We start from the raw sequence: 23,880 nt of genomic DNA, 5'->3' as shown, positions 1-23,880 counted from the left end.
TCTGAGACAGAGGAGCAGAGTCAATAGCGAATATGGGAATGGGTCTCTGCAGCGTACAGAGAGACAAACCCATAGTGCGGGCAAAATGGGCATCTATCAAATTTACCCCTGCACCACTGTCTAGAAAAAAAGAAATAGACTCCGTCTTAACACCAAAAACAATAACCGCTGGCAACACAAATTGAGATGTTCGTATGGAGGAAACGTATACCCCCCGGCTGACATCCTCCGCACAGCCTGGGGTTAGTAGTTTTCCGACGGTCTTTTGTTTTTGGGAAAGGAGGGACAGACATTAATGAAATGACCCTTCCCCCCACAGAAAAAACAAGCCCCCCACCTACGGCGAACCTCAGGAGGACGGACCTGACGAGAAGTTCCTCCTAGCTGCATAGGCTCATCCAAGTCCGTACAGACTAACTGCTGCTTGGGAGAGGTTACCGATTGCTCAGGAATTTTCGATCTCTCCCTGAAGCAGGGAAATAACAATCCCCACCCGCTGTTCTTCATTACCTGAGGAGTAAGGGCGCAGCTTAAAATATAATTTGCAGGCCTCACGGAACAACACAAATTTGTCCCTTCCCCCAGAGAATCTGTCAGGAAGAACAACCTTGGGTTCTGTAACAACCTGGTTACCCATAGCAACCGCTGGGCTTACGGTCTGCTGCATTTGCTGCTGCTGTTGGAGGACAGACGCCTTCAATCCTGCCACCTCCAAAGACAGGCCTTGAAGCTGTTTTGCCAAAGCAGCAATAGGATCCATATTGGATTCTAAGTAGAGAAAAAAAAATTTAAATAAATTTATTTTATTTTTTTTTCTCAAAAAATAAGGGCCAGTTATAATATCACGATCGGCGTAACTGTCACATACGTGACACGGAGGGAGGAACAGAGGGAGGCCCTGCCCTAGTGAGAGGGAAGGTGGTGACCCCTGACTCACCTTGCGTCTGGCACCTGGCTGCCCTGTCGTCCCTAGACGGGTTCCTCACCCGTACGCCGATCACGTGCCTAAAACCCTGGCTTTCCCTAGGATGAGCCCTGGATAGTGAACAGGGCGGTGGGAACACTAGTCCGCACCACTAGCTCTAGAGGAAAACACCAAGGGGAGGACAGACAATACAAACTAAACATATAATCCCAGGTGGGCAACAACAGGAGACAACAAAAGCCCAACAGGGATCCGGAGGGTATCACTCTGGAACAACAACCAGATTCTCAGCTCCAGTGGGTCAGTATAGATGTCCAGGCAGGAAGCTCTATAACTGGCAACAAGAGAAGTGTGAGAGGAGAATATAAGGAGTTTGGGAGTGGCAGACAAGAAACAGCTGAGGAGGAGAAGCTACGGATCCCTGAGTGAGACAAAAAGGATAGCAAGGCAAACACAGAAAACAAACACTAAGAAACACCGTGATCTTTAGACATAGAGCGCGCAGCCACCCGCTGCGACTTCCTGACCCCGGGTATAACAGAGTCAGACGTGGCTCTTGACACCCTCGTGACAGATGAATAAATCATTGCCGGGATTTTTTATTTATTTTTTTATATACAAAGTGTTTGCCAAAGCATATGAACACCGCCGCCTCCTCAGCTCATATGCCTCGGCAAACGTATCTTTTACTGCAGAGGAGAAATCTCGTCTTGCAGCGCCGCATACACCGACTTGTGTGTAATCTGACAGCAGCGCAATGCTTCTGTCAGAATGCACATCAGTGCTGCAGCTGGTCGATCGGTTGGTCCACCTGGAAGGTAAAAAAAACAAAACAAAAAAGAAAAAAACAGGCCGCAACGCAATAATTTTTATTAACTTTATAATAACCTATGAACAGAACATATAAACTTTATTTAACTTTTGGAACTGAACGTTAACTTTTTTGCTTACTGGTGTTTTTTTTTTACCTTTTATAGGACAAACCTCTCCTTCCTCATGGGACAATGTGCAAAGTGCAAATCGCCCAAAGATGTGGCGAAGTGCGTTATGCACTTTGTCCCAGGTGAAAGGAGACGTTTGCAGCAGCTGTGAGTGAATGGGCCCTAATAGCCCTGTGTACCTGACCTGTGAGATGTGATCCCTATGCTAGGTGTACCTGTGTGTGGTACTTCCAGAAACACTCCCCTAAGCATAGGGCAGGGTGGTCAGGGCAGTCAGGACAGAAATAGCGGGTGTCACACCCCCAAGCATCAGTACAGATAGAAATGCTCTTCTACATTACTCCAGCAACCATCCCCCCACTCTTAAAAAAGCATTACCTCACTCCCAGTCTCTGATTCTGGCATCAAGGAAACTCGTCTCAGTGAAATGAGTGATAGGTTCCACTATCGCGGTTCCCCCACTTCTTTACTCAATCAAGAGAGGAATAAGGCCATTCTCACATGCGATACAACCACAAAGAAACCACGTATCCCCTTGGTCTCAAAATTCCATCCTTGGATTCACAAGTGCAGACTAATTATTAATCGCCATTGGAATATTTTATCTAGGGCTTATCCCTCCGTTGAGGAATTCCAGAATCGTCCGATGATTTGTTATAAACGTAATAAAAACATACATGTCATGGTGGTGCGGGCTGATATAGGCAGTGTTCATATGTTACAAAGACAAACTACTCATCTACACCAAAAAAGGGCACTTTTCCCTGTCTAGGCTGCATACATTGCTCTAGTGTGATTAAAGGTGAGTACTTCTCGCATCCACATACAGGGAAACAATTTCCTATTCAGGAATTCTACACTTGTAACAGTAACTTTATTGCATATCTATTAAAGTGTCCATGCGGCTTATTATATATAGGCGAGACTTCGATGCGCATGAAGGATAGTTTCTCTAAACATAAATCGACTATACGTAAACAGAACCTGCTTTTACCTATCCCGCACCATTTTGATCGTTGCAATCACAATATTTCGCAGCTGCGCTTTCAAATTATCGAACATGTACCACAACCCCGTAGAGGTGGTGACAGGGTTAAGATGTTGAAGAAGCGTGAATCCTACTGGATTCACACTTTGCAAACATTGGAGCCCAAAGGCTTGAACCGAGAGTATGACCTCCGCAGCTTCCTGTGAATCTCCACATCCCCTGATATTATGTACTATGCTTTTTCTTGTTCTCCTTGCATAAGAATACTTACTATTGTGTAAATTAACATGTGAGATAATTTGTCTCTTTTTATTTTTAGAAAACTTGAAGACATCCCAGCGGCATTATTATAATTGTGTAACTCTATTTAATTTCATTATTGCTACCAAGAAATATTTAATATTCAAATTGACAATTGATCGGGTGACTATTGTGGCTGGGATCTTTTCTTCACTCAGTTGTTTCGGACTATAATTGATTTGTTTATTGTATCACCATGGTAATATGATGTCACTTCCGCCTTGGCGGGCTATTTAAATGCCGTGGATTTACTTTGTTTGTACAACATCCTATACGTTTGAGAAAGGCTCCAGATGTGAGTCGAAACGCGTCACAGATTGTATGTGACAATAAAGATTTCTTCTTTTCAAGAAACAGTGAGTGCCGGTCTTTCTTTATCATCATCGGGTGGTCAGGGCAGTCAGGACAGAAATAGCGGGTGTCACGCCTTATTCCACTCCTGCTACAGACACGACATCTTTTTCGGGGTGACGGTTGGGTTGAGGTACCGGCAACGACATTGGGGAAATGTCGCTCGTGTAGACGGCTCACTACACTGGTGGATGGGGCCACGGAACCTCCTGAAGGTTCTCGATGATCTCTTCCTGAAATTTGAGGAAGGATCGTGTTCTCCCAGCCTTACTGTAGAGAACAAAACTATTATATGCAGCCAATTGAAATAAATATACAGACACCTTCTTATACCAGTGTCTGGTGCGTCGGGACACTAAATACGGAGACAACATCTGGTCATTGAAGTCCACCCCTCCCATGTGAAGGTTATAGTCGTGGACTGAGAGGGGCTTTTCAATGACATGGGTTGCTCGTTCAATTTGTATTGTCGTGTCTGCGTGAATGGAGGAGAGCATGTAAACGTCACGCTTGTCTCTCCATTTCACCGTGAGCAGTTCTTGGTTACACAAGGCAGCCCTCTCCCCCCTTGCAACACGGGTGGTAATGAGCCGTTGGGGGAAGCCCCGGCGACTAGGTCGCGCGGTGCCACAGCAGCCAATCTGTTCTAGGAACAAATGCCTGAAGAGGGCCACACTTGTGTAGAAATTGTCCACATAAAGATGGTACCCCTTGCCGAATAAGGGTGACACTAAGTCCCAGACTGTCTTCCCACTGCTCCCCAGGTAGTCAGGGCAACCGACCGGCTCCAGGGTCTGATCTTTTCCCTCAGACACGAAATTTGTGGGTATAGCCTGTGGCCCTTTCACAGAGCTTATACAATTTGACCCCATACCGGGCGCGCTTGCTTGGGATGTATTGTTTGAAGCCAAGGCGCCCGGTAAAATGTATTAGGGACTCGTCTATGCAGATGTTTTGCTCAGGGGTATACAAATCTGCAAATTTCTGGTTGAAATGGTCTATGAGGGGCCGAATTTTGTGGAGCCGGTCAAAAGCTGGGTGGCCTCTGGGACGAGAGGCGGTGTTGTCGCTAAAGTGCAGGAAACGCAGGATGGCCTCAAAACGTGCCCTGGAGATAGCAGCAGAGAACATGGGCATGTGATGAATCGGGTTCGTGGACCAATATGACCGCAATTCATGCTTTTTGGTTAGACCCATGTTGAGGAGAAGGCCCAGAAAATTTTTAATTTTGGAAACTTGGACTGGTTTCTACCGGAAAGGCTGGGCATAATAGCTTCCCGGGTTAGCGGTTATAAATTGTGTGGCATACCTGTTTGTTTCGGCTACGACTAAGTCCAAGAGCTCCGCAGTCAAGAACCGCTCAAAAAATCCCAGGGCCGATCCGATCTGAGCTGTCTCAACCCGAACTCCAGACTGGGCGGTGAAAGGGGGAACTACAGGTGTGGCTGAAGTTGGGGACTGCCAATCAGGACTTGCCAGCACCTCTGGAATTCTAGGGGGTCTATGGGCCTGTCTGTGCTGTGGCTGCGACGGGGTCACTACTGCACGTGCCACCGTACCAGCTTCAACTGCCCTTCTGGTGCTCGCCACTTCACCAGGTTGTACGGTAGTGCTGGTACTAGGTCCAGGGAGGGCTGCGCTGATGGTGTATGCCTCACCACGTAATCCGACAGCACCAGCCCCACTCTGCTGCCCTTGAAGCGGATCCTGCACAACCTGCGGTCTAGCGACACGGGGCCGGGTACGCCTGGTGGTATCAGGGACCTCAGCCTCCTCGTCCGAACTTTGGGTCAGAGAGCCACTGCTTTCTACAGGTTCGTATTCTGACCCGCTGGATTCATCAGATGAGGGTTCCCATTCCTCATCCGACTGGGTCAGAAGCCTGTAGACCTCTTCAGAAGAATACCCCCTGTTAGACATGTGGGCAACTAAATTTAGGGGTATTCCCTGAGACTACCCAAGAAAAAAAAGCAAGCCTGTCTTACAAAGGGGAGGCTAGCGAAGTTTGCCTGATCGGGCAAACACTGCGTTCTGGGTGGAGGACGAGCTAAGGTGACACTAATACTATTATAGATCTGACCGTGATCAGTTCTGATCACTTACAGATACTAAAAAAGTACAAATGCTGATTAGCGATACGCTCATCAGCGAATCAGTGAGTGCGGTGCGGTGGGCTGGGCGCTAACCGATCCCTAAACTACCTAACCAAGGGGCCTAAACTATCCCTAAAACCTAACAGTCAATACCTGTGGGGAAAAAAAAAAAAGTGACAGTTTACACTGATCACTTTTTTCCCTTTCACTAGTGATTGACAGGGGCAAGAAGGGGTGATCAAGGGGTTAATTGGGGTGCAGGGGGTGATCTGGGGCTATGTGTAGTGTTTGGTGGCTACTCACTGTGCTCCTCTGCTGGAACCAACCGACCAAAAGGACCAGCAGAGGAGCAGGGAAGCCATATAACAGATCATATTTACTAATATAATGTGTTAAATGGCTTCTGATTTGTGATTTTAAAAATCGCCGGCCCGCCAGCAACGATCATTGGCTGGCAGGCTGGTGATGAAATAGTGCTTGTTCATTTGCCGGCCCGCGATGCGCATGCGTGGGCCGGCTCAGTCCGAAATCTCGCGTCTCGCGAGATGACGCACGGATGCGTCCAGGAGGAATGAATCGACCGCCTCCCAGATGCATCCGTGCGTTAAGCGGTCGGGAGGCGGTTAAATAATACTGCTCTGTATTGTAAGTTGGCTTCTAATCTTTTGTTAGTTTGTTCCACCCAGCATAGAAACAGGGGGAAGTTAGTGTTTAATGCCCATTCCAGGCTGTTTGGGGCAGGTGTCACTTCTTCTGCCTCTTACGTGACACACTCTGCACCTTTTTTGCGCCCCTTCCTTTTAACCCCTGGAGGGGACTTCACCAGGAAAGTATTGCCCTTGTATAATACGACTGGCCTCACTGCCAGATGTGCGGCGCCCTCCCTTTCCTGGCTCCAAAAAATAAGGGAAAACAACTTTCTGGAACTCCAGGAATGTCCCTCTCGGGGCTGTGCATCCATGGAGCATTATAAATTACAATATGTGCGTTCAGAATTCCTGAAGGGGTTAACCAGTTCAAGACCGGCCATTTTCCCCTCTTCATGAACAGGCACATTTGTTTTAATATATACGGATTTCAAAGCCATAACTTTATGTTTTCTGCAGTGATATTTGGGGCTTTATTATTATGTCATTTTTATTTTACCATTTCTTATAGCAGGAAAAATGGGGAAAGTAGAAGGATTTTCCCATGTTTTGGCTACCTGGTCCTGTCAATCAAAGTGCAGAGGGAGAGTTGCAGCTGCAGAGAGCGGAGCCTCTCGGTGTAAGGCCTCTTTCACACGACCGTTTTTTTTTTCCGTTTTGCGGGCCGTTTTTTGCGGTCCGTATACGGTCCGTATACGGAACCATTCATTTCAATGGTTCCGCAAAAAAAACGGAATGTACTCCGTGTGCATTCCGTTTCCGTATTTCCGTTTTTCCGTTCCGTTTAAAGATAGAACATGTCCTATATTTGGCCGCAAATCACGTTCCGTGGCTCCATTAAAGTCTATGGGTCCGCAAAAAAACGGAATGCATACGGAAATGCATCCGTATGTCTTCCGTATCCGTTCCGTTTTTTGCGGAACCATCTATTGAAAATGTTATGCCCAGCCCAATTTTTTATATGAAATTACTGTATACTGTATTTGCCATACGGAAAAACGGAACGGAACAACGGAACGGAAACGGAACCACAACGGAAGCAAAAAACGGAACAACGGATCCGTGAAAAACGGACCGCAAAACACTGAAATGGACATACTGTCGTGTGAAAGAGGCCTAATGGTAACGCCCCCATTGCTCCTAGAGGCTCATTTGCATATAATAAAACATCATTTTTCTCAGCCATGCGGGCACATATAAACCCGGGACCAACACGGACGCCTTCAGCTGCCTGGCGCACATGTGACAGGTCAGCCGGTGTCAGAGGGACAGATCTTCATGGTAATGTGTAATAATCTTATGTCCGATCTCATGATGATTATTTACAGTACTTATTACTTATGTAACCGTCATAGGGTCTCAATACCAGAAAAAAAACGCTTCCGTCTTGCCCCCATTCATCGTTTGGTTGCGTTCTCATACCGGAGAGCAGCGCGCTGCGGTTTTCTTTCTGTCATGGGATGCGGAGCAAAACAGATCTGTCATGACCCACAATGCAAGTCAATGGGACAGATTCGTTTTCTCGGACACAATAGAAAATTGATCCGTCCCCCATTGACTTACAATGGTCTTAGAGATGGATCCGTCTTGGCTATGTTAAAGATAATACAACCGGATCGGTTCATAACGGATGCAGACGGTTGTATTATCAGTAACGGAAGCGTTTTTTTCTGAACCCTGCCGGATACAGCAATAACGCTAGTGTGAAAGTAACCTTACATACAACACAGCAGTATCTGGTTATTTTCATTACCGGAGCCCATAGACTATAACACATATCTGGGATGTAACTGGAAGTCGCTGGCCATACACATTCAGGAGATGTAACAGCTAACTCTCCCGACATCATCCGCCAGGGTAGACGGGGGCTCCCCATAACATTAGGGCATGTGATGAATTGGGTTCGTGGACCAATATGACCGCAATTCATGCTTTTTAGTTAGACCCATGTTGAGGAGAAGGCCCAGAAAAATTTTAATTTCAGAAACTTGGACGGGTTTCCACCGGAAAGGCTGGGCATAATAGCTTCCCGGGTTGGCGGTTATAAATTGTGTGGCATACCGATTTGTTTCTGCCACGACTAAGTCCAAGAGCTCCGCAGTCAAGAACAGCTCAAAAAATCCCAGGGCCGAACCGATCTGAGCTGTCTCAACCCGAACTCCAGACTGGGCGGTGAAAGGGAAAACTACAGGTGCGGCTGAAGTTGGGGACTGCCAATCAGGGTTTGCCAGCACCTCAGGGACTCTACGGGCACGTCTTTGCGGTGGCTGCGACGGGGTAACTACTGCTCGTGCCACCGTACCAGCTTCAACTGCCCTTCTGGTGCTCGCTACTTCACCAGGTTGTACGGCAGTGCTGGTACTAGGTCCAGGGAGGGCTGGGCTGCTGGTGTATGCCTCACCACGTAATCCGACAGCACCAGCCCCACTCTGCTGCTCTTGAAGTGGATCCTGCGCAACCTGCGGTCTAGCGACACGGGGCCGGGTACGCCTGGTGCTATCAGGGACCTCAGCCTCCTCGTCCGAACTTTGGGTCAGAGAGCCACTGCTTTCTACAGGTTCGTATTCTGACCCGCTGGATTCATCAGATGAGAGTTCCCACTCCTCATCCGACTGGGTCAGAAGCCTGTAGGCCTCTTCAGAGGAATACCCCCTGTTAGACATGTGGGCAACTAAATTTAGGGGTATTCCCTGAGACTACCCAAGAAAAAAAAGCAAGCCTGTCTTACAAATGGGAGGCTAGCGAAGTACCGGAGGCCGCTGCGGTTGATAAAAAATATCAAAACTGATTTTTTTTATCGCCGCAGTGCGTGTAAAGTGAATGTGCAGCGATCAAAAAAAAAAATTTGCCTGATCGGGCAAACACTGCATTTGGGTGGAGGACGAGCTAAGGTGACACTAATACTATTATAGATCTGACTGTGATCAGTTTTGATCACTTACAGATACTATAAAAGTACAAATGCTGATTAGCGATACGCTCATCAGCGAATCAGTGACTGCGGTGCGGTGGGCTGGGCGCTAACCGATCCCTAAACTACCTAACCAAGGGGCCTAAACTATCCCTAAAACCTAACAGTCAATAGCAGTGGGAAAAAAAAAGTGACAGTTTACACTGATCACTTTTTTCCCTTTCACTAGTGATTGACAGGGGCAAGAAGGGGTGATCAAGGGGTTAATTGGGGTGCAGGGGGTGATCTGGGGCTATGTGTAGTGTTTGGTGTACTCACTGTGAAGCCTGCTCCTCTGCTGGATCCAACCGACCAAAAGGACCAGCAGAGGAGCAGGGCAGCCATATAACAGATCATATTTACTAATATAATGTGTTAGATGGCTTGTGATTTGTCATTTTAAAAATCGCCAGCCCGCCAGCAACGATCATTGGCTGGCAGGCTGGTGACGAAATAGTGCTTGTTCATTTGCCGGCCCGCGATGCGCATGTGCGGGCCGGCTCAGTCCGAAATCTCGCGTCTCGCGAGATGACGCACGGATGCGTCCAGGAGGAATGAATCGACCGCCTCCCAGATGCATCCGTGCGCTAAGCGGTCGGGAGGCGGTTAAATAATACTGCTCTGTATTGCAAGTTGGCTTCTAATCTTTTGCTAGTTTGCTCCACCCAGCATAGAAACCATCACTTCTTAAAAGTGAAAGTAGATGGTCAGATGCTTTCAGATCAAGGTTCTATCCTGCCAGGTGTGAGCTTCTTCTGACAAAATGCCGCAAACAGTGATCATTGCCATTGCCAGCTTCATCAGATCCTACTATGACCTGGCCGCTGCTCCTTTCCTTGCTGTTGTTCTTCTCATTTTAGAGAAACTCATGGAAACAGAATTTGCTTGCCCCAGTGACAGGGTAATTGGAGTAATCTACAGTTTGACGTTTATCGTCAGCACCACGGCCATCATCAGCCTGTTCGTATGTTCCTGCTGGTGCAAGTGGTGCGGGACCCGACATGAAAATGGAGACCTAGAAGAAGGCCCCTGTTCCTACCAGGAGTGTAAGGACAACGAATGCTGCGGCTGCTGCTGCTGCGGCGGCTGCTGGTTTAGGTCCTGCTATAAGTTTTTCATGAGCTTCAGGGCGCCCGTTTTCTGGCTGCTTATCTTGGTCACAGATGGAAGATACTTTAAGTGTTTAGTCAGATCTATCCATGGGTCCAATGTGAACACGACAAAAGAAGTGAACGCGACAAAAGAAGTGGACGCGACAAAAGAAGTGGACGGTTATATCCAACAAATCATTCAGGTAAGATGGACGTCTTCATGTGGCCTTCAGGCTCTCGTAAGACTTCAGAACTACAATGGGGAAAGTTTTCTTGGGAACTGCTATGTAAAGTGAAGTCATTAAATTTCATAACGAGTTGCAACCTCGCCGTCCGAGAGGCAAAACTTACCTATTTCGGAACCTAAGTAGCTGCACAAGGCCTTTTCTCTAGGTACTTTCTCCAATAATTTATTAACTTCTGTAAAATGTTTTCATTTAACAGCATCCATAAATGCTGGATTGATGATAAATTTGGTGACTGGGCGGCCAAGGAAGTGCTGTAATCTGGAGACATTCCTGGGAAACCCGTGCTGTGTGTGGGCGACCATTATCCTGCTGAAAAAGGCCAGTTTTAAGCCCTGCCATAAGAGGACACACGTGGCGGCAGGACATCCCGCACATATGGGTGACATGTTAGTGTCCCTCGTATCGCTACTAGGGGTGACCGGCTGTCGTATGTGATGTCCTCCCAGATCCTTACCAGCAGTGGGGGCAGTGTGTCGCTCCACAGGCAGGACTGAAACACTCACCATAAGTTCTCCAACCCGACCATCCTGAACTTGGATTCATCTCTGAACACAATGGTTCCAGCCCGTAGTATTCCAAGTCTCTTATTCACAGGTGACAGTGGCTGGCTGACAATAGCAGGACATGTAATGGGCACCAAATTCCCTTCAGTTAGGGACCTGTAAATGGTCCTGGCAGAGACAGGGGTGTGTAATGAAGGGGCCACCTGTGTCTGGATGGAGAATAACAAAATTGTGGGAACTTCTCAAACAATCCTCCCTAACGGTGATATGTCTGGACCGTCCACCGCATGTTCACCAGTGCACGCCCTCATGTAACTACTGCTCCCAACATCTCCTAACACCTAGACCAGATCAATCTAATTCAAAAGGTTAATTCATTGAAATGACCAACCTGCTTCTCTCAGTCCAATGATGTGCCCCCTCTCAACTATGCAAAATGTTGTGGCATGTCTAGCAGTCAACGATCTTACACCAAGAGTTACACTACCCAAAAGTAGCCCCTGAGAGCCTTTTACAGGGCAAGGGAGGAAGCACTTGAATGCCCTTTGTGGTAAGACCTAGAATCTAATCTGACAGCACCTGTAATCATTTACATTTCTGCCTGAGGCAAAAGTGTATGGGGAGTTTTGCAGCAATCTGACATTTTTGGGTGGGTTATTTTTATCTCATTGGGTGTATTAGGCCTCTTTCACACATGCGTTCAGGGAAACTCGCACCATTTTGCAAGCAAGTTCAGTCAGTTTTGTCTGCAATTGCGTTCAGTTGTTCAGTTTTTTCTGGGCGGGTGCAATGTGTTTTGATGCGTTTTTCACACGCGTGATAAAAAAACTGAAGGTTTACAAACATCTCCTAGCAACCATCAGTGAAAATCGCACCGCATCCGCACTTGCTTTCGGATACAATGTGTTTTTCACTGAAGCCCCATTCACTTCTATGGGGACAGCGTTGGGTGAAAAACGCTGAATATAGAACCTGCTGTGATTTTCACGCAACGCACAAGTGATGCGTGAAAAACAACGCTCATGTACACAGACACATTGAAATGAATGGGTCCGGATTACGTGTGGGCGCAATGCGTTCGCATCACGCATTGCACCTGCGCTGAAAACTCGCTCATCTAAAAAGGGCCTTAATGTGGCGGGTCTTTAGATGCAGATTGACTACAGGGTTGCAGCTGATTTCACCGTATGTATTAGGTGAGCTCTATGGGAGAAATCTGCAGCACTGATATTATACACAATGTATGTGAGATTTGTATAAATGTCACTTCTGTAAAACACTGCACCACAATCCCGTGACGGAAAATCTGCAGTGTATACAGCCCAGTGGGCTTACCAAGGCCTAACAGCTTTCCTAGCAACAGATATAACAAATTAAAGCCGGAATAGAACCCCTAACACCTTGATGGACGCCGACGACTCAAAATTGAGATTTTTTGTGTTTTCATTTCAGCAAATGTGCATGTAAAATGTCTGAATGGTTTCCTTTTCACTTGCAGGTGATCGGCCTTGGACTGATCCTGATATTTGTTATCTGTCTCATTTGCAAGTGTGCAGAAAAACATAAGCGTTATGAGAAAATACACAAAAAAGCCGTTCGCCATTACACCAAAGAGGCGTTAAAAGAAATAAAAAAGCTGAAACTTGAGGCCTTTGTGAACCAGTCTATAAATGGAATCCAGTGGAATGCAGAATTACTGAACTCTGAGGAGACATGGAGGCAAATCACTATGGTCTGCGAGGAGCAAGTAGACGGGAGACTGAGGACTGCGCCAAGACAAGAAGGCACGCAGGAAGGCACGCAGGCAGGCACACAGGCAGGCACACAGGCAGGCACACAGGCAGGCACGCAGGAAGGCACGCAGGGCATAAATTTAAGTGATTTAAGTCGCGCATCCCCACAACAGGAAGGCACGCAGGAAGGCACGCAGGAAGGCACGCAGGGCATAAATTTAAGTGATTTAAGTCGCGCATCCCCACAACAGGAAGGCACGCAGGAAGGCACGCAGGAAGGCACGCAGGAAGGCACGCAGGGCATAAATTTAAGTGATTTAAGTCGCGCATCCCCACAACAGGAAGGCACGCAGGAAGGCACGCAGGAAGGCACGCAGGGCATAAATTTAAGTGATTTAAGTCGCGCATCCCCACAACAACCAGAACAACAGTGAGCACTAAGCACAGCTCCCTTTATACATGCCCTCTCTTCTTCTTGCCTACTAACACTTTCTCTGCTTCTCCTCATTGCTGGTGATATCTCTCCAAATCCAGGCCCCCCTCAGAAAATCTCCACTAGCTGTCATTTACCGCCCCTCAGGCCCAGCCACCATCTTTCTTAACCACTTTAACACCTGGCTCCTACACTTTCTTTCTGACGACATCCCCACTATCATAATGGGTGACTTCAACATCCCTATTGACACCTGCCACTCAGCCGCCTCTAAACTCCTATCACTCTCTTCCTCCTTCAGCCTCTCACAGTGGTCTTCAGCTCCCACCCACAGAGATGGTCACACTCTGGATCTGATCTTTACCCGCCTCTGCTCCCTATCTAACCTTTCTAATTCGCCTCTCCCCCATATCTGACCACAACCTACTCACCTTCTCTTCACTGGTCTCTTCTGCAGCTCCCCTGGTCCACACACCAGCACACCCCCGCAGGAACCTTAAACATCTTGACTTTCGCTTGCTTTCTGACTCTCTTCTGCCACTCTCTACCATCTGTTCCCTCCAAGACCCAGATGCCACCACCCTAAGTACAGCTCTGGACACTGTTGCCCCCCTCACACACAAAACCCTAAAAAATCTGCAGACAACCCTGGCACACCAACCTGACCAAAAAACTCAGACAAGCTTCCAGGGCTTCTGAGCGGCGATGGAAGAAATCCCCTTCTAAGGATCACTTTACAGCATACAAGCAATCCCTTCTCATATTCAAATCCTCACTCGCTGAAGCAAAACAGGCGACTTTTCATCTCTCATATCTTCCCAGGCCCACAGCCCTAAACAACTTTTTAACACTTTAAACTCCCTTCTCCGTCCCCCAGCGCTCCCACCCTCTCCTCATCTCAGCTGAGGACTTTGCCGCATACTTCAAACAAAAGATAGTCAACATCAGAGAAAGCTTCAGTACACAGTCCCCACAGACCCTCTACACAACTGCTCGGTCCTCTTCTCCCAAAACCCGCTTCTCCACCATTACAGAAGAACAAGTTCCACTCTACTCTGCAGATCACATCTGACCACCTGTGCACTTGACCCAATCCCATCCCACCTCATCCCTAACCTCACCGCAGTGTTTATCCCAGCCCTAACTCATCTCTTCAACCTATCACTAAACTCTGGTGTCTTCCCCTCTGCTTTTAAACATGCTAAGATTGCACCCATCCTCAAAAAGTCTTCACTTGACCCATCTTCCTTGTCCAGTTGTCGCCCCATATCACTTCTTCCGTATGCCTCAAAGCTACTTGAGCAACATGTCTATTCTGAACTGTCCTCTCACCTCTCCTCCTGCTCCCTCTTTGACCGGCTACAATTGTAACACCCCAGAGTGGTGTTGCCACTCCTACACCCTACTACTGTCCTTAATGGTCTAACATAAAGTCATCTATGCATTTATTCCAGGTCCTCCACACTGTGCCTTCCTATTTTGTTATGCAACTCTTTATTACATGTAATGTGCCTGGTTTACCAGCAGGTGGCAGCAAACATGGCAGAGTTTTACTTAGGAAGGATGGAGTTTACTATTCCATTCTAACCCCCCCCCCCCCCCCTGTGGAGAAGTGGGCGAGTCCTACTTCCTGCAGAAAGGGTGGGACCAGTTTCTGTTAGTCTAGTGCACCCCCTGCTAGGGGACAGGTGTAGAGGGCACATCTAGAGCACCTTAAGCTCTGCTGGTCATGGAGGCAGAACCCTTGGAGCCTCAGGAGCCAGTTTAGAGTATATTCTAGAGACCGACTAAGGAAAGAAAGTGCATATAGAAAAAGCCTAGTTATACAGCAAGCCTAGTTATACAGCAAGCCTGTCAGTACAGCAGAGTTGAGAGAAACACATGTAGCAGAGTGGAGTTTGCCTGCCAGTTTCATGCTAAAGCCTGCTGGAACCAAGATAAAGCTTGAAGATTGTTTGATGAATGTTTACCAAAGTAAAGTTGCTGTTCAACTTTATACACGGTCTGGACTCAATTATTTCTTCAACTCCCTCAATTATTCCGCCTATTTACTGCTTCGGAGCCAAAGCCTGGGGTCCAGCCGTATCCAGGTAGAAGCACCGTGACACACAATAAGAGACATTATAGGTCACACTATGCCACTCAGCATTTCCTATACCCGGGTCGCGTTATATAGAGGGCCCTAGGGGGAGTCCGCTTGTTGCAATTGGAGTTATGAACAGGATTTACCTGAGTGCCTTTATACTACAAGCAGTGGCGTATCTATCACGAGGCAAACAAAGCATTTGCCTAGGGCGGCACTTGCCAATGGGGCGGCAAAATGCCTTGTTTGCCCCTTGTCCCATCCGTCTTATATGTCGGTATACTCAGAAGATCCGATGGACTGGTTTATTCTAACCCCCAGGCGTTCCCATGGTGACAGGGACGCTTGCCTGGGGGTTAGAATATACAGGGCCACGCCGCTCACAGGAGCACATTTAAAAAAACTAATCAGTAACTTTAACTTTAATCATCGCTGATCTCTTTACTGGATACCTTACTCTGAGCTCAGGTAACAGCAGGCAGTGCGGGCGGCGCTCACTCACTGACGTCACGCATCTAGGCGGCGCAGGCGCGTGACGTCAGTGAGTGAGCGCCGCCCGCACTGCCTGCTGTTACCGGAGCTCAGAGTAAGGTATCCAGTAAAGAGATCAGCGATGATTAAAGTTAAAGTTACTGATTAGTTTATAAATGTGCTCCTGTGAGCGTCGGGGAGGGGGATCTGTGGATGGCACTGTTTAGGGGAGGGGGATCTGTGGATGGCACTGTTTAGCGGAGGGGGATCTGTGGATGGCACTGTTTAGGGGAGGGGGATCTGTGGATGGCACTGTTTAGGGGAGGGGGATCTGTGGATGGCACTGTTTAGGGGAGGGGGATCTGTGGATGGCACTGTTTAGGGGAGGGGGATCTGTGGATGGCACTGTTTAGGGGAGGGGATCTGTGGATGGCACTGTTTAGGGGAGGGATCTGTGGATGGCACTGTTTAGGGGAGGGGAATCTGTGGATGGCACTGTTTAGGGGAGGGGAATCTGTGGATGGCACTGTTTAGGGGAGGGGAATCTGTGGATGGCACTGTTTAGGGGAGGGGGATCTGTGGATGGCACTGTTTAGGGGAGGGGGATCTGTGGATGGCACTGTTTAGGGGAGGGGGATCTGTGGATGGCACTGTTTAGGGGAGGGGGATCTGTGGATGGCACTGTTTAGGGGAGGGGGATCTGTGGATGGCACTGTTTAGGGGAGGGGGATCTGTGGATGGCACTGTTTAAGGGAGGGGGATCTGTGGATGGCACTGTTTAGGGGAGGGGGATCTGTGGATGGCACTGTTTAGGGGAGGGGGATCTGTGGATGGCACTGTTTAGGGGAGGGGGATCTGTGGATGGCACTGTTTAGGGGAGGGGGATCTGTGGATGGCACTGTTTAGGGGAGGGGGAATCTGTGGATGGCACTGTTTAGGGGAGGGGAATCTGTGGATGGCACTGTTTAGGGGAGGGGAATCTGTGGATGGCACTGTTTAGGGGAGGGGGATCTGTGGATTAAAAAGGAGATTGCCCCGCCAGAAATACCAGTGTCGCAGCTACAGCAAAAGCTGAATAAAGTGTCTGGGGCGTTCGCCAGGAAGAGCGGTACCTTTATCGGCCTGAATCTGCTGGTGCCCAGAGAAGTGACAGCCCACGCCAGTACTATGTGGGAGTACAAAAAGTAGGAGCTGTTGAAAAAGAAAAGAAAAAGGAGGAGGTTCATCAAGTCCCGGGATGATAGATCCCTTGAAAAATAAGGAACCGTGGGCGCCAGCAGTGGTGGGGTCTAATCCATCAAATAGTAAAGGAGAGAAAAAAAAAAGGGGGAAAAAAGTAAAATTGTAAGTAGTGTACAGAATATCGAGGGAGGGCAGCTATAGTGGAGTGTGGGTGAAACCAAACACCTGATCACAGAGGATAATACATGGAGATAACGGTGGTGCAGGATCAACACTTCACCAGACGTATCATATCTGTCTATCTAAAAAGGCCACGAGAGTGCAAGAATAGCGCGCCACTCCCTATACTTCCTGAAAGCAATGAATGTAATTAACTGTTTAATGAAAGTTGCTGGGAGACAGGAGGTGTTCTTATTATTAATATCCTTGAATAAGTGAGGAGATACAGACGTGGACAAAATTGTTGGTACCCTTTGGTCAATGAAAGAAAAAGTCACAATGGTCACAGAAATAACTTTAATCTGACAAAAGTAATAATAAATTAAAATTCTATAAATGTTAACCAATGAAAGTCAGACATTGTTTTTCAACCATGCTTCAACAGAATTATGTAAAAAAATAAACTCATGAAACAGGCATGGACAAAAATGATGGTACCCCTAGAAAACACAGAACATAATGTGACCAAAGGGACATGTTAATTCAAGGTGTGTCCACTAATTAGCATCACAGGTGTCTACAACCTTGTAATCAGCCATTGGGCCTATATATATGGCTCCAGGTAATCACTGTGTTGTTTGGTGATATGGTGTGTACCACACTCGACATGGACCAGAGGAAGCAAAGGAAAGAGCTGTCTCAAGAGATCAGAAAGAAAATTATAGACAAGCATGTTAAAGGTAAAGGCTATAAGACCATCTCCAAGCAACTAGATGTTCCTGTGAGTACAGTTGCACATATTATTCATAAGTTTAAGATCCATGGGACTGTAGCCAACCTCCCTGGACGTGGCCGCAGGAGGAAAATTGATGACAAATCTAAGAGACGGATAATCCGAATGGTAACAAAAGAGCCTAGAAAGACTTCTAAAGAGATTCAAGGTGAACTTCATGCTCAAGGAACATCAGTGTCAGATCGCACCATCCGTCGTTGTTTGAGCCAAAGTGGACTACATGGGAGACGACCAAGGAGGACACCATTGTTGAAAACGAATCATAAAAAAGCAAGACTGGAATATGCCAAACTACATGTTGACAAGCCACAAAGCTTCTGGGAGAATGTCCTGTGGACAGATGAGACAAAAATCGAAGTTTTTGCCAAGGCACATCAGCTGTATGTTCACAGACGAAAAAATGAAGCATATCAAGAAAAGAACACTGTCCCTACTGTGAAACATGGAGGAGGCTCTGTTATGTTCTGGGGCTGCTTTGCTGCGTCTGGCACAGGGTGTCTTGAATCTGTGCAGGGTACAATGAAATCTCAAGACTATCAAGGAATTCTAGAGAGAAATGTACTAGCCAGTGTCAGAAAGCTTGGTCTCAGTCGCAGGTCATGGGTCTTGCAACAGGACAATGACCCAAAACACACCGCTAAAAACACCCAAGAATGGCTAAGAGGAAAAAATTGGACTATTCTAAAGTGGCCTTCTATGAGCCCTGACCTCAATCCTATTGAGCATCTTTGGAAGGAGCTGAAACATGCAGTCTGGAAAAGGCACCCTTCAAACCGGACACAACTGGAGCAGTTTGCTCATGAGGAGTGGGCCAAAATACCTGCTGAGAGGTGCAGATGTCTCATTGACAGTTACAGGAAGCGTTTGATTGCAGTGATTGCCTCAAAAGGTTGCGCAACAAAATATTAAGTTAGGGGTACCATCATTTTTGTCCATGCCTGTTTCATGAGTTTATTTTTTTACATAATTCTGTTGAAGCATGGTTGAAAAACAATGTCTGACTTTCATTGGTTAACATTTATAGAATTTTAATTTATTATTACTTTTGTCAGATTAAAGTTATTTCTGTGACCATTGTGACTTTTTCTTTCATTGACCAAAGGGTACCAACAATTTTGTCCACGTCTGTAAGTGCACAGCACTCAGTAGGTACAATAGATGAATAGACAGAATATTATATTTTTATAAAATTAGATAAATCAAGCAAAAGTCCCCAGTATCAGTAGGACAAAGATAAAATTTGAAAATTTCACTTAATAGTGTATAGTATATTTCAAATAAAGTAAGAACCCAATACCGATAAACATATAAGTGTGCACTCACTTCGCTGGGGGGTTGTCTGCAGACTTTGAACCCCCCTGGCCAGGATCGCACGTAGTATATTGAAGATCGATGGCAGCACACTTCTCACACGCTTCTGCTCAATCCTTTTATTTAGAACAATTTGTGGCTCAACGTGTTTCGGGGAGATCCCCTTCTTCAGGAGCATACAATAAAAAATATCACTAAAATACATGTTTACCGTATTTTTAGCCCCATAAGACGCACTTTTCCCCCCCAAAAGTGGGGGAAAATGCCCCTGCATCTTATGGGGAGAATGCTGCCATTTTACATCGCAGACTGCGATGTATCAGCGGGGAGGGAGGAGGGGCTGAGTCCGGGAACTTGCGGCAGGGCCCGGTGCAGTCACTGTACTCTTACACCGGGCTCGCCACTCACAATAGTATTTCTAAACCGTAATCCTTACCCTCTTAATAACTTTAACTAAAGTTGCGCTCTCCCCTGTATCAGCACTTACTAAAGAGCGTCTGGCAGAGTTACGTCACTCACTGACGTTGCGTGCCTGCTCCTCCCACTCTATGAATAAAGCAGGCGGAGCAGGCACATGACGCTACGCTGCCAGCCGCCTGCTCGTTAGTAAGTGCTGATACAGGGGAGAGCGCAACTTTAGTTAAAGTTATTAAGAGGTTAAGGATTACTGTTTAGAAATACTGTTGTGAGTGGCGGGACCCGGTGTATTGGGGGACAATGTTATGGGAGGGAATCTGTGGATGACACATATATAGCAGTGTCCGCCACAGATCTTCCCCATAACAGTGTCATCCACAGATCCCCCACCCCATAACAGTGTCATCCACAGATCCTCCACCCCATAACAGTGTCATCCACAGATCCCCCACCCCATAACAATGTCATCCACAGATCCCCCACCCCATAACAGTGTCATCCACAGATCCTCCACCCCATAACAGTGTCATCCACAGATCCTCCACCCCATAACAGTGTCATCCACAGATCCTCCACCCCATAACAGTGTCATCCACAGATCCTCCACCCCATAACAGTGTCATCCACAGATCCTCCACCCCATAACAGTGTCATCCACAGATCCTCCACCCCATAACAGTGTCATCCACAGATCCTCCACCCCATAACAGTGTCATCCACAGATCCTCCACCCCATAACAGTGTCATCCACAGATCCCCTACCCCATAACAGTGTCATCCACAGATCCCCTACCCCATAACAGTGTCATCCACAGATCCCCCACCCCATAACAGTGTCATCCACAGATCCCCTACCCCATAACAGTGTCATCCACAGATCCCCCACCCCATAACAGTGTCATCCACAGATCCCCCACCCCATAACAGTGTCATCCACAGATCCTCCACCCCATAACAGTGTCATCCACAGATCCTCCACCCCATAACAGTGTCATCCACAGATCCCCCACCCCATAACAGTGTCATCCACAGATCCCCCACCCCATAACAGTGTCATCCACAGATCCTCCACCCCATAACAGTGTCATCACAGATCCTCCACCCCATAACAGTGTCATCCACAGATCCTCCACCCCATAACAGTGTCATCCACAGATCCTCCACCCCATAACAGTGTCATCACCCATAACAGTGTCATCCACAGATCCTCCACCCCATAACAGTGTCATCCACAGATCCTCCCACCCCATAACAGTGTCATCCACAGATCCCCCACCCCATAACAGTGTCATCCACAGATCCCCCACCCCATAACAGTGTCATCCACAGATCCTCCACCCCATAACAGTGTCATCCACAGATGCCCCTCCCCATAATAGTGCAATTGACAGATCCTCCACCCCATAACAGTGTCATCCACAGATCCTCCACCCCATAACAGTGTCATCCACAGATCCTCCACCCCATAACAGTGTCATCCACAGATCCCCCACCCCATAACAGTGTCATCCACAGATCCTCCACCCCATAACAGTGTCATCCACAGATCCTCCACCCCATAACAGTGTCATCCACAGATCCTCCACCCCATAACAGTGTCATCACAGATCCTCCACCCCATAACAGTGTCATCCACAGATCCTCCACCCCATAACAGTGTCATCCACAGATCCTCCACCCCATAACAGTGTCATCCACAGATCCCCCACCCCATAACAGTGTCATCCACAGATCCCCCACCCCATAACAGCGTCATCCACAGATCCCCCACCCCATAACAGTGTCATCCACAGATCCCCCACCCCATAACAGTGTCATCCACAGATCCTCCACCCCATAACAGTGTCATCCACAGATCCTCCACCCCATAACAGTGCCATCCACAGATGCCCCTCCCCATAATAGTGCCATCCACAGATCCCCCATAATAGTGTCATGCAAAGACCACCATTAGTTCAAAACCCACCAAATTCACACCTTTTGGTTAAAATTTTTTTTTTCTTATTTTCCTCTTCAAAAACGTAGGTGCGTCTTATGGGCTGGTGCGTCTTATAGGGCGAAAAATACGGTAAATAGACATACCAGACTCAGGGATCCTGTCATAATTCCCTGGTCACATGACTTCTGGACCGAAAGTGTATGATGCGTTCCACCCTGGAACTCATGATTGTACTAATTCATTTAAGCCCATTTTCAGTGGAATAAATCATTCAGAAAATAATGATATTGATCTCTTAGTAGGGGATGGGTGAAAGGAAATCCCTTAATAATGTCTGTGAAGGCAGTGTTTTGAGCAAAATGTGCGCTGCCCTCACTTCCAGCGTGGCCGACAGTTCTAGAGGTCTGTTGTGCCAATGTGCGTTCCAGGGTGGAGCGCGCTGCTCGATATAAATGACAAAATATGAGAGCTGAATAAATATATTGATAGATGATAAAATATGGGAACTAAATAAATACATTGATACTTAACCAAACATAGACTTAAAAAGATATATTAGTGTCTAAAAAAGTATTAATGAATATATATAAAAGGGCCGTATTGATCTATAAAAATATATCAATATATAAAATTATATAAATATATAAAAACATAGATACATATATAAGAATAAAATAAGAGTCTGAATACATAATTAAATGGACTAAAATTTTTTAAAAAGGGAGTACACATTGTGGAGGCTAGCTGTACAAATGGTGGGCAGTCGGCAGGGTTGGATGCAACATAAGGGTTTTATTGGAAAAAACACAACTCAAATTTGTTCCAACAGGATGGCTTGGCTTCAGCCCATCAAAGTTCAGTCACATAAAGCACTTGTCTTCAGCCCTCATGTGTCATATAACAGTTCAAATTATACACAGGCAAAAATACAGGAGTCACCTTTCTGCAGAACCTTGTCTTTTCCCTTCTCAGGAACAGTGTGGAGAGGAAAGCTCCCAACACCCACCACACACTGACAGTGAGTCTGGTAAATTAGCTTCCAGCTGGGTGAGGTGGTAACACAGGAGATGGAGTACGGGAGTGACCTTCCCACCCAAACTCTTCAGTCACTCCTAAATCCCGGACCCAAATTCCAGCTACCACAAACTTAGCGATCTAACATCACTGGTTGCCATTTACCTCCGGGATTTACATCACTGAGAGCAGCAGCCTCAGTGACACATACTTACCATCAATAAACTCACCCCTTGGATGCTTACAACATATACATATATAGATAGATATACATACGAATGAATAAATAATTCCTTGTCCATATAACTTTCATAAAATGATTACAACACTGATTTTGTTAAATGTCCCTATCAATTTCCTAAAATAGTTACAAATCCCATGATTGTTAAATGCAAAGAGAGGGTCTTAAGTAAATAATGTATATATATATATAGAATCCAGAAAAAGGACGGCACACCAGTAAAATGAAATCGATGTTACCTTTATTCAACCATCCGTGGTTGAATAAAGGTAACATCGATTTCATTTTTTCAACCATCCGTGGTTGAATAAAGGTAACATCGATTTCATTTTACTGGAGTGCCGTCCTTTTTCTGGATTCTATTGAGGGGTGAGAAGTCCATTCCCCAGGAACGTGCATCCTTCTTTTTCCATTCATAGCCAGTGCCGCCATTTTTCCTCTGTATATATATATATATATATATATATATATAAAAATATAAAGTGCAAAGAAAGGGCAGCAGCACTACTTGCAATGAAGCCGGGTGCAAAATCCTCAGACCTTAGGCTGTTCGGTCAATATGGTTGTAGGTATTGCAAAGAAGAGGCAGCACTCCAGGATAAGATGAAACGACCCGCTTTATTTCCCCTGTGCAACGTTTCAACTGCTCATTGCAGTCTTTCTCAAGCACAACATTTGGTGTCACAGCATCTACATTTATACCCACAATGCTTAGTGGGTCAATTAACAAAGTGATTGATAATAACATAATCAACAATATATAAAAAACGTGAATTACATTAAAAGGTTTTTTCATGATCATATGTGGAATTCATTTATAGTCATGTATGCAGATCACAATCTTTACATCCATAGTGGTATCTTATAAGCAATTTACAAAATCACAAATATACAAACACTGCCCAATACATAAAGTGCCTCGTGCTTTGTGCTCAATTATAGTGATCACCTGTGACTAGTGCTAATTAAGCGGTCAATGGCCGCATAGTTTTTAAAAAGAACTTACAGAGTGGAGTATCGTAATGGCAGGCATCTCGGCGTCCCTGGGGTCTCACCGCGCATGCTCG

The 23,880-nt window shown here is 46.6% G+C and overlaps 1 protein-coding gene across 1 annotated transcript; it reads left to right on the top strand.

Annotated features, from left to right (window-relative positions):
* Positions 1-9,916: 9,916 nt before the first annotated feature.
* LOC122923356 lies at positions 9,917-13,204 on the top strand. The gene is made up of 2 exons (XM_044274139.1): positions 9,917-10,489; positions 12,536-13,204. The coding sequence occupies exons 1-2, from the start codon at positions 9,959-9,961 to the stop codon at positions 13,202-13,204; spliced, it is 1,200 nt and encodes a 399-aa protein (XP_044130074.1). The 5' UTR covers positions 9,917-9,958.
* Positions 13,205-23,880: the final 10,676 nt, after the last annotated feature.

The sequence above is a fragment of the Bufo gargarizans genome, unplaced genomic scaffold, assembly GCF_014858855.1.
Source record: "Bufo gargarizans isolate SCDJY-AF-19 unplaced genomic scaffold, ASM1485885v1 original_scaffold_1504_pilon, whole genome shotgun sequence".
NCBI lineage: Eukaryota > Metazoa > Chordata > Amphibia > Anura > Bufonidae > Bufo > Bufo gargarizans.
Note: the sequence above shows the minus strand (reverse complement) of the source record. Positions and strands in the feature narration are given on the sequence as shown.